The 16,415-nt window shown below is 39.8% G+C and overlaps 1 protein-coding gene across 1 annotated transcript in view; it reads right to left on the bottom strand.

The window, feature by feature from the left end:
* Positions 1-834: 834 nt before the first annotated feature.
* Ser (protein serrate) overlaps positions 835-16,415 on the bottom strand; it is a 41,037-nt gene continuing 25,456 nt past the window's right edge. Inside the window, exons 3-6 of the mRNA XM_083108245.1 lie at positions 11,843-12,134; positions 5,950-6,568; positions 4,647-5,293; positions 835-4,544 (exon numbers count right to left, since the gene is read on the bottom strand). Of these exons, the coding sequence (XP_082964371.1) occupies positions 2,830-4,544; positions 4,647-5,293; positions 5,950-6,568; positions 11,843-12,134 (3,273 nt within the window). The 3' untranslated portion in view covers positions 835-2,829. The remainder of the gene's footprint in view (positions 4,545-4,646; positions 5,294-5,949; positions 6,569-11,842; positions 12,135-16,415) is intronic.

Below are 16,415 nucleotides of genomic sequence, written 5' to 3' on the forward strand. Positions count from 1 at the left end.
CTTAATGAAACAATCGCGGGCCATTAAAATCGGCGCCGTTGATAAGATCCATCGCGCTGAGCCCGTATCTCTATCACCGAAGAGAAAGAGAAACGAATATGTTTTTATCATTTCTTGATTGGCCACAGTGACGATCCTTATTCTAATTTTCTCATTATAATTTTTATTTTTTTATTTAAAATATAATAAGAAAATAAATTATTTGGGACAGGACTTACATACATTTACTAAAATCTTGTAAAAAGATTCTGTGAGAATTCTCTGATCTTTCAGATATTCTTATTCAAAATTTCAGATAAAACAAATAATTTTTTGGTGCAATTTTTTTTCTAAATTAAGTTTTCATATGTGTTTTCTAATGCTCTTTACTCACACGAAAGAAAAATACAGAGCGACTTAAGTTTCAGATGCTAAATCTTTAAATGTATTGAAAATCTTTTGTAAGATAAATATTTTCTTTTTAAATATTTAAATATTTTACTTACATAAAACACTTTCATTTTTCTATAAAAATTACAATAAAGAACCTATATTGCATATTTAATATTTTGTTGAAACATTGAATATCTATATATATAAATAAAGATATATATAGTATAATTTTAAACACACATTTTTTGATACATTTTTGAAGATATAAACTAACAAATATACGTGTATTAATGTACAATAAAAACTCTTTAATTCTTTAACTTTGGTTGTACGTGCATGTACATATGACCTTCTCGTCAATCTCTGGTTTTTTCTTCTAGAAAAAAGACTGCGGTAAAACAGCGCATTTTTTACGATTTAAATGTAAGAAAAATGTAAAAATAAATTGTATTAGACACCATATCGAAGGATTGTACTTTTTATTGAAGTCTTTCACATCGCCACATAAATCTATGCGAAGGAGAAGAAGAACGGGGGAAGAAAAGATAATAAAAAGATGTTTATGTACATGCATTCGTTTGCACATTTCTCGATGTCAGACACGAATAATCACAACGTGTGAATGTCCTTTAACTATCTATCGTCGATTAGATCAGAAGCATTAGTTCGATAGATACGGTTTTTTTTTTAAGTTTTTTGTCATTACTTCGTTTTGAAGTGAATATGAAAATTGTCGTATAAAAGTGATCAACTATTGCTTATGATCTGTAGAAATTTTATTAATACAAGACAATATAAAATAAAAATAATATAATATAATATAAAATAATATATATAATATATATATTTATATTTATATATTTATATATATATTCGCCGTCTCTCGCATCTATGTATTCGTACAATAATATACTTTTCTCCATAAAATAAATCTATGATAAAACTTTGTTCCTTCCTGCTGTAAATCTATGTACGTCTAGAACGAGAGCCCTATGCTTCTTCGTTTAAACTAACTTATTACAGACGTTTCGCTGGGGGAAGGAAAATGTTATAGTATAAAAAAAGAAAAAAAACAAATTGCACATCTAAAGATGGGGGGGGGGGGGTGACGATGACTGGGGAAGAGAACGATTTGAACATATATACTTAGATTTATTTACGTACATCGTTCCACGATGCAATAGCGTCACTATATACACATTTATCTTCACTGCGTCCGAATATTCTTTCTCTCTAAAAACATTGTATTATTTACGCCATTAATATGATCTTTACAAGTCAATGTGTCCGCGATTTAGTGTACAAAGTAGAGCACATCTTTTTCGCAGTGGCAGTATCTCTGTTAAAGTAAACGAACACGCGGAATACCACAGTAATCCTAGACAATGACATTGTTTCTTCTATGAATATCACAATAATATCGTCTGAAGGAACGTTTGAAGCACACGTTACATCATACAAAGCAAACTTTCGCAGACAACGATCTCGAGTAATGTCTGTGCAACGTTAATACTTCCGAATATATCTAAAGAAATTTTGCCGCATTCTCGCTAAATTTATTTACACATTATTTAATCATTTATATGTCTCTCTTGAATAGAGCGCAAGTTTACTTTGACGATTATACATGATAAACGCACATCTTGTGCAAGTGCCACCCAAGTGTTTTCTTAAATGATTAAAATAAAAACTGCGATGGAGGGCGGTAAGCAATACTATCAAAAGAGTACAAAGTCGAGCATATAAAACGTATAAAATCAAGGCGCGTATAAAAATTATCGAGAAAAAAAGAGAAGAAAAGATTGGAGGCTTAGCGAAATTAATAAGTACGAGTTATGTACATATGTACACCAATAACAACTGATCATTATCATTAAAATTATTTATAATTGTCAATCGCATATTATCATCACGCAAAAACGTGAAAGGAACAAATGAGAAAAAAGAGAGAAATAACTTTCAAACATTTTCAATTTGAGATATATCATTTATGAATTGCGCTATTTTTGTAATATATTTGAAAAATTATCTAAAAGTTAAACATATTAAGCATATTTTATGAATGAACTGACTGTCAAAAGATATCAGTTAAAGATACTATTAACAATTTATGCGTTATCTCGTAATATACATTTCATAATAAATAAGATTCTGATAAGAATCATGCAGTTTCTTTCTCTTTTCCTTGCATTTGTCCCCAATATGTTCTAAATGTCGGCTCAACTTAACAAAGAAAAACCTCAGAGCCATCTTAAGTTATTCAGAAGTTGAAAGTCATTTCCCATTATCACAAAGAATAAAATTGTCCAAACTTTTACATAGGCCATTTCAAGATCTTCTATTTTCTATCTTCGCTTGATGATTGTCTCCGAGTTTATCGATGCTTCGTGTTTATCGATGTTGCTTCAAGAAACTCATCAACATTTGTTTTCCACTGTTTACTTTCACAATATTTAATCACACGTGTACTGTTAGAACTTGATGCGGCCCCGATGTTTGACTGGTACCCGGCTGCTGATGAGGATATGATGGTTCTTGTAATCTAGGCTTGCTATAGGGCTTATGCGGTCCCTCTTCGTAGCTAAAACTGGCCGTATTGTTCCTAGCTTCCGCGCTAGGCGGTTTGTAGAGTGGCGGCAAGCGATGTCTACCTTCCTCAGATACCATTTCGAGACTCTCCTCGGCACCAGTCAAGGTGCCGAGCGAAGCGCCCGATAGAGGTCTCACGACAGATACTCTGGGCTCGGGATCTTGATCCTTGAGTGGATTTGCATATCTTCTTAAATTCTCCTCATTCTGAAGATTGTTAGACTTCTCGTCCAGATCGCTACGATGGCGATGTAGCGAGGTCTCGCTACTGGTAGTTGCCGTCAAGTTCGACCTATGTCTTATGGTTCTAAGATACCAGAGGCCGCCGAACAGTACCAACAGTAGCACGGTTGTTAGAGCACCGCCTAAAACGGCTACGTAGCCGCCGGTGTTGGCTACACCAACCGAACTAGGCTCGCTGAGCAGCGCCGTCTCCACTTTGACTTCTAACACTGAAGCTAAAACGGGAGGTCTCGCCAGCGGACGACTCAGTGCCTCGCCGAGATCCCGTGCAGCATTAACCGCCGCCTCGGAGAAGATGGTTACTTCTATTGTATCGTTATCACCTGGTTTCAAATCGCATAGCAGAACCACCAACTGAGGTCTTCGCGGATCGGTCAGAAGTTTCCTTAAACGACGGCATAGCAATTCCACTGATGTTCCAGGCACCAGCATATCCCTCCGCAGCAGTATCGTGAGCCGCGAACAAGTCGGTCCGAGTGTGAATTGTCCGGGCCAGCAGGATGGTGGAGCCGGCAGCGCCGGCGGTCCGACTCGTCTCCCGGTTTCAACGGGACGACATTCGCCCCATGCCGGACATGGTGGCGCCAGGCAGCTCTCGCCCGGACTAGGAACACAGACTTCATGGGCCAGACAAGAGGTACCATTCAGACAGTTACCCGGTCCGCACCAGACGTTGCTGCATTGATTCTTGCCATTCCGGCATTCGCATACGTTGCAATCGTCGTCCCACGTGGCAGCCGTGCAACCGGGTCCACCAGCCGTACGGATCTCGCATCGCGTACCGGTTCTACCGGGCGGACAGGTGCACGAAAAACTCGCAATACCATCCACGCAAGTAGCTCCGCCTGTGCACGGATTGCTCGCGCATTCGTTGACATTGATACGGCAGTCCGGGCCAGTGAAACCGGGCGCACATTCGCATCTAAACCAATTGACACCGTCTACGCATTTACCACCATTCAGACAAGGCAACGGCTGACAATCGTCTACGTTGCGCCGACAATTCGGCCCCTCGAAACCGTCGCGGCAGACGCAGCGGTAATTGCCATCAACCGTGTTTACACAAGTACCGCCATTCGCGCAGGGATCGCTCGCGCACGCTGACGGCGACGCGATGTGACAGGCTGCGCCTTCCCAACCGTGTGGACAGTGACACGTGAAGCCATCGCCATGATCCTGGCAGGTACCACCGTTTCGGCAAGTGCCTGGCTCGCAATGACCACCACGCAGCGCGCATGTTTTGCCCTGCCAGCCACCCCGACAGATGCATGTGAAATCTGCCACGCCGTCTACGCAGGTACCGTTATTGCGGCAAGGTTGTTCCTTGCATTCGTCCACATCTGGAAAAATATAAATTCCATTAAGATCATTCAAATTTATCGGATTCTATCAGTATTTTTTATTCTATCTATTTCTCTCATCATATATTTTTTATTACTTACTCTGATCGCAAAGGTCCCCGCTCCAACCCTCTCGACAAGCGCACTGGAAGGAATTAAGCATATCGACGCACGTGCCGCCATTCAGACAGGGATTGTCACGACAGTCGTTAATGTTCTCGTGGCAGTGCATACCAGTATAACCGGGATCGCAGATGCATCTACCGCCGCTGCATCGGCCTTTTCCGCCACATGGGGTGCCCTCGCTACCACAGCCATACTGTTCGTCGTCTGTCACGCCGAACTGCTGCGAGTTACGCGAGACCGGATCCGAACAGTTCTTGCCCTGCCATTGTACCGGGCAATGGCAATAATAGTCGGTCTGCGTGTTGAAGCACGGCGCCGAGTTGCGGCACGGATTCGGACTGCAATGATCGCGATCGATCTCGCACTGGTAGCCGGTGAAGCCCACGGGGCATACGCACTCGTAAGCGTTCACCAGATCCCGGCACTCTCCACCGTTCTGGCATGGCTTGGACGCGCACTCGTCGATGTCGACGTCGCAATCCTTGCCAGAGTAGCCGGCGGTGCAGCTGCAATGATAGTCGTCCACCAGGTCAATGCAAAGCGCGCCGTGTTGACACTGACCAACGCAGTCATTGATGTTCTTCGTGCAATTCTTACCAGTGAAGCCACTCCGGCATCGGCAACTGTCGACAACAAAAACGAAATTATTATAAAATTTGCTTAATCACTATTTTGAATGAACAGGTTTCTAAATCGCGTTTAACACGATCGGTTACGATGCAGTTTTTTCCCGCGTTGACGTTATTTTATAAAAGTAATAAAACGAGTAATTATAGGGCAGTCGAACAATAAAAATTCTTTATTATTATTATTGTTTAACCTTCCATACACAGGACGCGGAGGAAAATGCCTTATAACGACTTAATTTCCAATAACTATATCGTCCGTGGGAAACCTATCATTTATACGTAACACACTGTAATTCAAAAAAAATAGAAAGACCGGACGAGAAACTCCTCCAGTTTACGATAACCGCATGTTCTCGACGCTGTTGATACATGGTACTTATGTCTGTTAATAATATAAGCAACCTTGAATTATATGCTTATAATAATGTTTATAATAAGTAAGCACTAAAGAACATAAAATTCTCGACATTTTTTCTCTTCTACAAAACCAAATATTAATTAATTATTTTGTATTCTGATAAACGTAACTTCTTTCCAAATAATTTAAATACACAAAATGTACCATTTTGACAATATACAATAAAGGAAAGTTAAAAATCTCTATATAGAAAAATGTTGCATAAATCCTCGGATATTAATAACAAGCTCACCTGTAATCGCCAGACAGATTGATGCAGGTGAGCGAGTTCTTGCAGGGCGATTCCTTGAGCGCGCACTCGTCCACGTCGAACTGACAGAGGACGCCCTGCCAGGCGGACGGACAATTACACACGAAGCTATTCTTGCCGTCCACGCAGGTGCCACCGTTCTGACACGGCTGCGAGGCGCACTCGTCAATGTCGGTCATACAGTAAGTCCCGGCGAAACCCGGAGTGCATTCGCAGTGCGCGGTTTCGCCGAGCTCGTGACATTTCGCTCCGTTCAGGCAGGGGTTGGAAGCGCAAGGATTGTCGACCTTCTCGCAAGTGGGCCCGGAGAAGCCATCCGGGCACCTGCAATGGTACTGATCAGGCGCGGTATTCTCGCACGTGCCGCCGTTCTGGCACGGCTCGTGGGTGCCGCAGTAGTTGAGGTCCTGGTCGCACAGTATGCCGCCCCAGTTGGTGTCGCAGATGCATTGCCAGCTCGAGCCATTGCAATAGCCGTGCTTGCAACCGGGATACGTCAAGCATTGATCGCACAGCTCGCCGTGCCAGCCGGCTCGACACTGACACTCGCCGCTGAAGTTGCAGTGACCATGCACGGGGTGGCAGCCTTCCTTGCAGACGGCTAGAAATATTTTCGTAAATTATACATATCGTCGCGCATTTAATTCGGAGTTTTGATAAGCTATAATTTCTCATTATAATTATAATGTTGATTACGTATATTATAAATTATTAATGCATATTAGAATAATAATTCCTGACGCAGTTTTCTTATTATATTAATTTATCTTTTATGTCGTAGATAAGATTTATGATGTAACTGTATCGCGAAAATTAATATCACTTTGTATTATTATGTACTGTAGAGAGATTTGACATTTGGTTAAATTATGTTTTCACGAGTTTATGCATCAAATGTACATCGTTATTGAGAGAGCGATTCAAAAAGAATCCTTTCGAGAAACATATCTATGATGACGTGGATAGATTAAGCTTTCTTTCTTTTTCTTAATCTGTCTTAGTCGTCTTACTTCTGCGTGGCATGCGACACGTAATAGTCATTGAGTCAGGCAAACGTAATTAGCGGAGACGTAATGAACGAAACGGGCGGGACGAACGCGGAAGAACGTGATACTTTCTGCGGATTCTGTAAGGGATTACGGGACGCGCGCGTCTCCTCAATACGACATATAACACATTGAAAGAGCCGAAGCAACAGGTACCTTACAGGTGGTTGGATGACAAAATCTAATTTCGGCGTAGCTAAAGTACACCGTGACCTTTGGAAACGAGCACTTTGGAATACGAAGACCGCAATGACGATGACGACGTCGGTTTCCCTTCCATCCCCTTTCTCCGGGATGATGAAGAAAAAAAAGGAAAGAACAGCGGAGGAAAGGACGAACGCGACGGAGATCTCGCCGGCACCGAGCAACTCAATTAGCCGGTGGGACAGAAAGACAGATGAGAAGTGACAGAGAGAAGGATTATCCCTCCAACCGTGAAACGAAAACTCATGCCGCGCGCTCGCATATACGTGGATCCTCCTTTTGGGGCTTCAGTCGGTCTCTCGTACGTGTACCAACACCTTTACCGTTACGTATACGCGATTATTGTACATACGCGTATAATCACACGGCGGTCCATTCGCGTCTTACCACGTATATGCGTATACCGCCCATGGCATCTTTAATGATTAATAGCCCTGCTCTCTCTCTCTCTCTCTCTCTCTCTCTTCCTCTCCCCCTTTTCCCTCTCTCTCACTTTTTCGGTTCCATCGCGACAACGGACATTTATGGATATTTATACGATTGCATCGGCGACTACTTCAGGACCTCCTAAATGACGTCGCATTCGCTCGTGACAGCCTTTTCTTTGCCGCGATATGTGTTGTTGGATACGCGGACGTCATCATCCTTCGTCGAGCCAATCAAGCGAATATTTTTGCAATCTCCAAGAGATTCTCTTTCTCTCTCTCTCTCTCTCTCTCTCTCTCTCTCTCTCTCTCTCTCTCTCTTTCTCGCGGTCTTTTCGCATTTTAGAAACTATAAATTTTCCTAGAGTTTCAACGATCACGCTGCTACTCACATGCCCACGGCTTACGACCGTTGATTAATACACCGGCAGTTAGGTAAATTAACTTGCGCGGATCGGCCTTTTTTTCCGTGTCGCGCGCCTTTTTGCCGCACGAAACAGCTGTGCGAAGAGAGGCGGATTGCCGGATAGGTGGTTTGCGATTTTTCGCGCGCGATTCCCAAGAGTCTCCGCTCCTTGCGCGTGATTATGACAGAGTTGCCTCATTCGCGAGTTACACGCGGAAGTGTTTTCCCGGAAAATTTACATCCCTCTTCCGCCTCTGTGTATTTGCGTGCGTCGCGCGGAAAACCTTTATTATTTGTCCGTTGGCAATTCGCGCCTTGAGCCCACGAGGTTGCGATGCGAACCTCTCTCTTTCTCGGAATGTAATTATATTTTTTATTACGCGCAAAACTCATCATGTGGCGGGGTATAATGTAGACAAGCACGTTATTAATTTTATGCAGCTTTTTTGCAGAACACTCACCAGAGTCCATTTATTCTTATAAGTAGTCGGAGGTCTAAGAGAGAAAGCAAAAGTCATAGAATTGCTAATACATGAATTATTTATGTCATTAATGATTGTTTAAATAACGATCGTAAAAATGTTAAAATCTGCACAATTTATTTTCTCTACGTTTCTCACAGAATTTGATCATCACCTGTCGCAACTTTTCAATGTTACTTTGATTTTCTTAGAAGAATAATTCTAGAACATTATTAAGAGAGAGAGAGGAAAAGGATGCTTTAATATATACGATAACAAGTAATTATATGCATATTATTTTTAATTCTCCAATTCGATTTGAATATTAATTGTAGTTACACATAATGATGTTATATTTTTAAAATTATGTGTATAAAGTTCACATATTTCATATATGCCGAGCGTTCATTGAACTTTCAAGATCCTTTTTGCCAGATGTTAAAGGAGCACCATGCACGTATGCGCTTAGCACACGTAGAGATTTTACCTCTCTCGCGCGCAACAACGTTGGTGCATCGTGTGAAGAGGATGCACGAGTGAAATTCTCCTATTGACCTTTCACAGCGCGACAAAAATGTCGGAGCCAGTTCTCTCTCTTTCTCTCTCTCTTCTCTAACCGAGATTCGCGCGCGCGATTCATCGCCTTGCACGAACACGCGATCTCCGCCGATAGTCTCTCTAATTGGGATTTGCGCATTTTTTCCGTCCGTCTAAGTAGAACGTGCTCAAAACTCGACAAGTCGATCTTCCTGCATCGTTAAGCGAGGGAAACTTTTTACATTTCGCGCCCTGTGTCAAGAAGATTCAATCTTCCAGCGGGATCAGAAGAGTTTGAACTGTGGAAACGAAAGTCGGTCCCAATGTAAGCAATCATCACTTGAATCTATATATACAGCAAAAAAAAAATAAATTATCAATCAGCGGCTCGAGGTGATCGCTATGTTGGTTATCAAACAGTGAAATCTTAAAGTTCACAGTGCCAAGGAAAACGAGCAGCGTCGACAAAGTAATCGCGCGTATGTTATTTGAATTCCTTTGGCATAATATCACGAACGTGCCGACTTGCGAAACGATTGTTTGAGCAAATTATTATTGAGCGCAACGAGACAACGGGGCTTTAACTTTTTTTCGCAGTTTTATTTAATATAGAGAAGTTCTATAAGTCCTATATAATATAATAATTCTAAATATATAATATAATAATTCTAAAATTTATTTAATAATAAAGTAATAATGCGGCTTCAGAGAAATATTAATTTATATTCCTTCTTGATATATAATATTTCGATACTAAATATAAATTCAAAATTTTGAAAATTTTCATATTTCTATCTAGAAAGAAAATATTAAACTATGTACAAATCAAGTATATATTTTTATTTGTATCTTGATTTCTGCTACAGCGTTGGATATTGTCCAGAATTGAGATTTTGAAGGTGAATCATCTGATCTAAGGATCAATAGAGGAAAAGAGCACGCATCTCTAACGGAAAGAATTGTCGTATAAACGCGATCGGAGCCTCCTCAATAAGTAGTCGGTCCGTTTGAGATCGACCTTATACATGCGTTGTGTCCTATCGTAAAGAGGAAGGGATGACAGTAACCACGGAGCGGTCACGGCGAGGCGGAAGTAACGATTAAGCAGCGAAGAAAGAGCTGTTATATTGGTCGGCGCAGCATTGTGCGATGGGACCTGGCGTGATATGTCGCTACCTTTGTGACGATCGTACGACATGCGTCTAACGTCCGCCCATTGAGGCACGCACCGAGATAATTCGCGTGCTTTACGATCCATAGGGGACCGCGTACGGCCCAGTCGTTCATCTCCTCTCGCGTTAATTGCGGACGTGACGGAATCGTTCGATCTTTCGGGAACTGGACATCAATCCGACAAGAGATTCCAAAACCGCGTGAACGTGAAGAGCAATTTCGTCTTGGATCAAGAAGGAATAAAAATCAATATTTTATTGAAGCTGCATTATTACTAAATAAATTTTGGAATTAAAGAACTGCGAGAGAAAAGTTGAAGTCCCTTTGCGTTTCTCATTCAAATAATAAATTGCTTAAACCAAATTATTTTGCAAATCGATACGCTATCTTTTCTGCAAGAATTTATTATCCGCCAACTGTATATAGATCTCCTTTGTTTTAAACAAAAAACTAATACTACGATATCAAGATGACAATCCAATTTATTTGACATTTATAAATAAATTGTCAATAGACTTTGTTTATTTGGACTTCATTCATTTACAGATTTCTCAAACGCAGATATAAGAAAGATCTTTTTGGCAAAGATTGAATCTTTTCGCCCTTGAAAAATTATTCGACGACAAACGACAATGATTATTAATGGCCAGTAATCGAATTGCAATTGCCTCGTTAGGAGATGCACGCGCAGGTGTCCGTGAGAAATAAACGACATCCATGGAGGATGTTGTTAGGCCCTGTCGCGAGATTTCACGCTCCAATGAATGATTAATTATTCCTGCGACGACGTAAAGGATGAAGCAAGAAATCGACTTACGTCGTTCCGCTTTGATATCTTCCGAGTTCTTGTAAAGAGTGGTACGAGATAATAATGATGTAAGAGAATACGATTTGCTATTCGCGAATATAGCATTTCGCATGATAGATTTTGCATCCCAAATTTTCTATCCCGAAAAAATTTTCTAAATAAGGAAACTCCATGGATAAGAGAGTTTGTTAAAAATTAAAATTCTTTTTTATTTTTCAAAACGTACGTCCTCCACTCGTCGTCAATAAACGTTCTATCATTTGAAAAGTTACGGTGCATTGAATTTAAAATTAGATGTTGAATGAAAAGCTTACGTAATATCTTGATGAAAGTAATTTATCGGCAAATCATTTTCCGCGAAAAGATACAGAAGAGAATCAAGGAATGTGTATTTATGTAGATATTTTTTGCGTGCATATTACATAGTGTCTAATGTAATTAATAACTGCGCGGTAATACCTGGTTATGCGTGTGGTAATGCGGTAAACACGGGATTAATCAGCAATAATTCATTCTAAAGTCGATGCACATCTAAAGTGCTAATACTGAAATATGTTACGGAACTTCTTTTTTTCTTGCAACGTAATTCTATGAATTAAAAAAGGAAAATTACCGTTGGTCGAAGATGATAAAAAAATCACTTACAAATTTATCTGGAAGCTATTAATTAGATAAGAATTATATAAAGAGAGGAAACATTTTTAAACTTGGTAATTAGTCTAAACATGGGGTCTCTAAAAGTGTTGAGTATATTTTAATAGAACGATATGGCTGCAGCAACAATCGAAGTAATTGTCGATCAAACTCAAACTCACCTGTCTCGCAATCAACGCCTTTCCATCCCTGTATACACACTTTGTCCCCGTTCTCGTCGCAGGTGTAATGGCCGAAAATGTCGTTTCTAGGTCGGCAGAACTTGGTGCAGGTCGCATTGTAATAATGATCGGCGCACTGGACTCGTATCCGATACGCCACGTGAGCGTTTCTCCCTTGATGATTGAGAGTATGCCATGTGGATCCTGGCAGGACAATGCCGCTGTAACTCGCCTCCTCGATTACGCCGGCGCTCGTCTCGTCCCTCGCTTGTAGAATCAACGTGAATTGCCTCTGCAACAGAATATTTTCAAATCATTTTTAAAAGCTACAATAAAATATAAAAAATGTTATTAAAAATTGCTTCGATATTAATCACAAAAACATAACTTTTAATCATAAAAAATATTAATAAATTCATATTAAATAAAAAATTGATCTGTAAAAGGAATTATATATATAAACTTAGTTTTTTATATATGTAATTCTATTTATATGGCTTTTTATTAATTTAAATCGTGGAAATATTTATTTTGTTAACTTGTGGAATAATAATTTGAATAAATCTTTGTAAGAAAGAAAACATGCACACATATCGCAATTAAGATTATCTCTTTTCGGAAGATGCATCCGGATTCCCGTCTACAGTCCAGCCATAAAGCAACAAAGTCGGATTAAATACAGAACGGTGATGTCACAGGCGACAAGGGCTCATTTGAAAGAGGAAGGGAGGTGGTTTGATGAAGGCAGCAATTAACCCTTGCCCAGCTTGAATAATTCCTCGCCGGGCTCTAAGTGGAACCTTCGGAGCCTGGTGCTTTTGCAAATTTATACAGCGTCTGCTGACCTTTGGGGGCGGTTTAAATTATACGATAGTGTAGGGTTACCAATTTCAGGACTTTGGCTTATGTAACCGAGAATTACACGAAAGCGCATCCGTCGCGCAAAACTATGCGGTAGAAAACAACTTCCGGTGTAAACGAGCTATAGCGCGCATTAATTCCAATAAAATAAATCTAATAATACAATACATATATGATGCTGAAACACATCATTTTTACTTCATCTAGTGTGCAGAGTGCGCTTTTTTAATATAAATTGTTTGTTTCTCTTAAATATCATACATGATAATTTATACACATGTGATTCTCTCATGAATGTTTAGGCGAGTAAATTCCATAAGATATATAACATCGACATCGTATAAGTCGGATTTGAATATGATTGCAAGTCACGATTGTAATGATTACCGATACATTCGTAACATTCTGCGGGACCGCAGAGAATCGCCACTAATCGGGATAATTACAACGGTTACCACGAGTATTGACACAACGATTTCATCCTTTATATACGGTCGGCTTATCTTCGCCATCGCGTTGCGTCGTTCGCAAAAGGGAACCCGATTGGTACCACCAATCAAGAGCCGTGAGTGAGCGACGGCTGGCTAATGCAATAAATAAATTCGAACCGCGCGGAAGACGCGGCCTGTCCGCTGCTTCTTCGCGTTGCCTCAGCACGCCTGGCACCCGACGGGGTTACACGGGAGTCGAGCCGCCGATGCGATGGTAGAAAGCTGGAAGTGTTCCTCTGATAGAACCGGTCCCGGCGAAAAAAAGATTAGCGCGCGGCATCGGCTCTCGCGAGCGCGCCTGCGGTATAATGAACTTGACGATCCTCGGAATTAGACAATGAACGCGGATTCTGAGTGGAAAAAAGAAAGAAAGAAAGAGGGAGAGAAGAGAGAGGGTGAGGAGCGGCATTTGTGGAGTAATATCGCATGTCGTGGAAATTAAGAGAAATTATTAATAATTAATATTTATATAAAAAATAAATTATTTTATATCCACATATATATTAAAAGAATTATATCATTATTGCCCGATTTCATCAACCGCGTTTAACTTTAATCTTAGTTCAACTCACTCTTTGTCTCTTTCTAAAGGAAGAATTAAAAGGAGATAAAGAGTGAGTTAAACTAAGATTAAAGTTAAACGCGGTTGGTGAAATCGGGCATATAAGACACGGTCTGTTCCAAAAATATCCGAAGCATTGTTCTACAATGACGGAACAATCGATGCCATTATAATTTTGTACACTTTAATTGCGCTACGTTGCTGTTTTCATTTGCTGTGACAAAAAAAGTGCGAGTATGTTTTCAACATTTGAAAAAACAGTAATGGAGTAAAAAGCGAACATTAAAGTTTAATGTTTAATTAAGAAAATCATTTTCAGAAACGCTCGAAATGATTAAATGTGAAATCCTAACAAAGCGTCAGAGCTCAATTTAAAGGAAAGAAGAGCTACATCGAACAAAGTTCGTATGCAAGAATCAAAAATTAAAACAATACTCATTACTTTTTTTGATTCACAAACGGTTTAATACATTTTTAATATTTCTTATTCCCGAAATTAAATTAAATTGAAGTTAAAAGGACAATGTTTTATACGATTTCTGAAATTCAAATGGCCTCGAAACAGTTTCGATTGTTACAAAAGAAGAATATCAGAAATATTTCCAGAAGTTTTATGGTCAACCAAAGAATGCATTTCTTCAAATGATATGTATTTCGAATAATTACACATCATTTCAACAAATAACATTAGCTACAGTGTCCGTAAAACAACAGTTTGGATATTTTTGAGATTGTGTATATAAGAATGTAATAGAATATATTTTCTTTTTTATATAAATATAGATAATCTTTTAATTAAAACGAAATGAAAAAGATTGTATTTCCAATTAAACGGATTTTGGATAATACAGATCGCAGAGTCTGACAAGGTAATCCGTTACCTAACGAAAGATATGTTTCTTGCGCAAGTGTCGATTTGACATGTGAGTTACTTCTTGCCGACTAAGGCCTTTCCCGCTTTTGGCGTCGTGTTTCTCGCTTAACTGTACACTCGTGACTTAACTACTAACTCGCGAACTTAGTGAATCAATTTCCCTCGCCGTGATCCGATATTTATGCATCGCATCCATCGATTCGCACGAGTCAGTTTCTCTTATTCAAAAATTTGCAAAAGCTGGCTTCTCTCTGCATTGGAGAGAAGTCGATGATCAGAAGCCAATTTTCGATATGGCGTGTCTGTCTCGCTTTGACATTTGAAGTCGTGTACTCGATATGAGTGTAGTCTATGCAGTACAAAGAGCATGTTGTAGCCAATCCGCGGCGAGTCAGACGTCTCTCGCTAAACGTAAAGACAGCGAGCTCCAGCTCGCTGGCAGTACCTAGAGCAGATGAGCGCTAATTGGTGTTAATTGGTGGCTCGCTCGAGGGCCGGCTTTCTCACGCCCGCGACTTTCGTGCTCGCCTTTTTTTTACACCTCGTATATATATTCTAATACAGCTGGTCTCGGCCGGTCGTCGCGCTCGCCTCCCCGTGAAAAGAACGTTCCTTGTGCTTCAACATCGAGACGCTTCCTTTGTCGCGCCGCTCTTATTTCACCGCGACGAGTTCGTTACAATTGAGACGTAAATGGTTTAAGGTTAAGGTCGGAGGAAGTGTCCAATATCGTGTTAGAGTTTTCGATTCTCGTAGACTCGATAAGTTTCCAACGCGTCCGATCATTGTAAAGATCATACATACAAAACTTATTGATTCGTGCCGCAAATTATTACATGTAATGTACCGAGAAAAATTAACGAGCACGATTAAAAATATATAAGTTGATTATTTAAATTTTAACTTAAATTTTAGGTGCATTTTAAATTTCATTTAAGGAAATAATTCTCCTTTTTTATAAAAGCTTGAGAATAATAGTCAGAAATTTCAAACACAGTTTTTTTTAATCTCCGATTTCTCATAAATTATACAAAATAAGCTCTGTTCAGTCTAATTAAATTTCCACCATACTTAGAAATTATCGCAACCCTGAAACAAAGAACACACCTAAGTACAGTCTCGGTGCGCCAAGAATCATCGAAGACGTTGCAATTGTGAATCTAGGAATTCGCGTGGGCGTTTTGCTACTCAGTTTTACAATCACGCGGACGATACCTGAATCGAATTTCTCCTTTCATCGTTAAATGCCGAGATGGAAATTGAAAGAGCCAGGATTCTCGAAATGCATCGTGCAATAGATGATCCAACCAAATAAAACACAAAGATAGAATAGATAATCATGTCTTTCGCAGGATGATTTCGAGAAATATGCAAGGAAAAGTGGAAAAAGAATGAAATTAATAAAAAATCAAGTTAGAAAAATTAACACTGTCTAGAGTATAAATAACACGATTATTTTTCAATATAAAATAAAAATATAATCGTATTATAATAGCCATTGAAAATGAATTTTAATGTTATCATATTCAATTATCCCACTTGATGTTAAGGAAATATAATAAATAAAATGCGGAAGAGAGAGAGAGAGAGAAAGAGGAGAGCGTGGGATGTGTATACGTGCTGCTTTGTGGCCGAATGCGTCATCTCGTATTCTACGATCGTGCAGTACGTAACATGAATTATCCTCTTTCTTAAATTGTGCGACGCAGAATAAACGCATAAAACCATTATTCGAATGCGTGTCCGAGCGCGTAAATACGCCGAAATGCATAAAGCATCGCGAGC

Source organism: Camponotus vicinus, unplaced genomic scaffold (assembly GCF_025532165.1).
Source record: "Camponotus vicinus isolate PSW18456_S1 unplaced genomic scaffold, iyCamVici1.0 SCAF_9, whole genome shotgun sequence".
Classification (NCBI taxonomy): Eukaryota; Metazoa; Arthropoda; class Insecta; order Hymenoptera; family Formicidae; genus Camponotus; species Camponotus vicinus.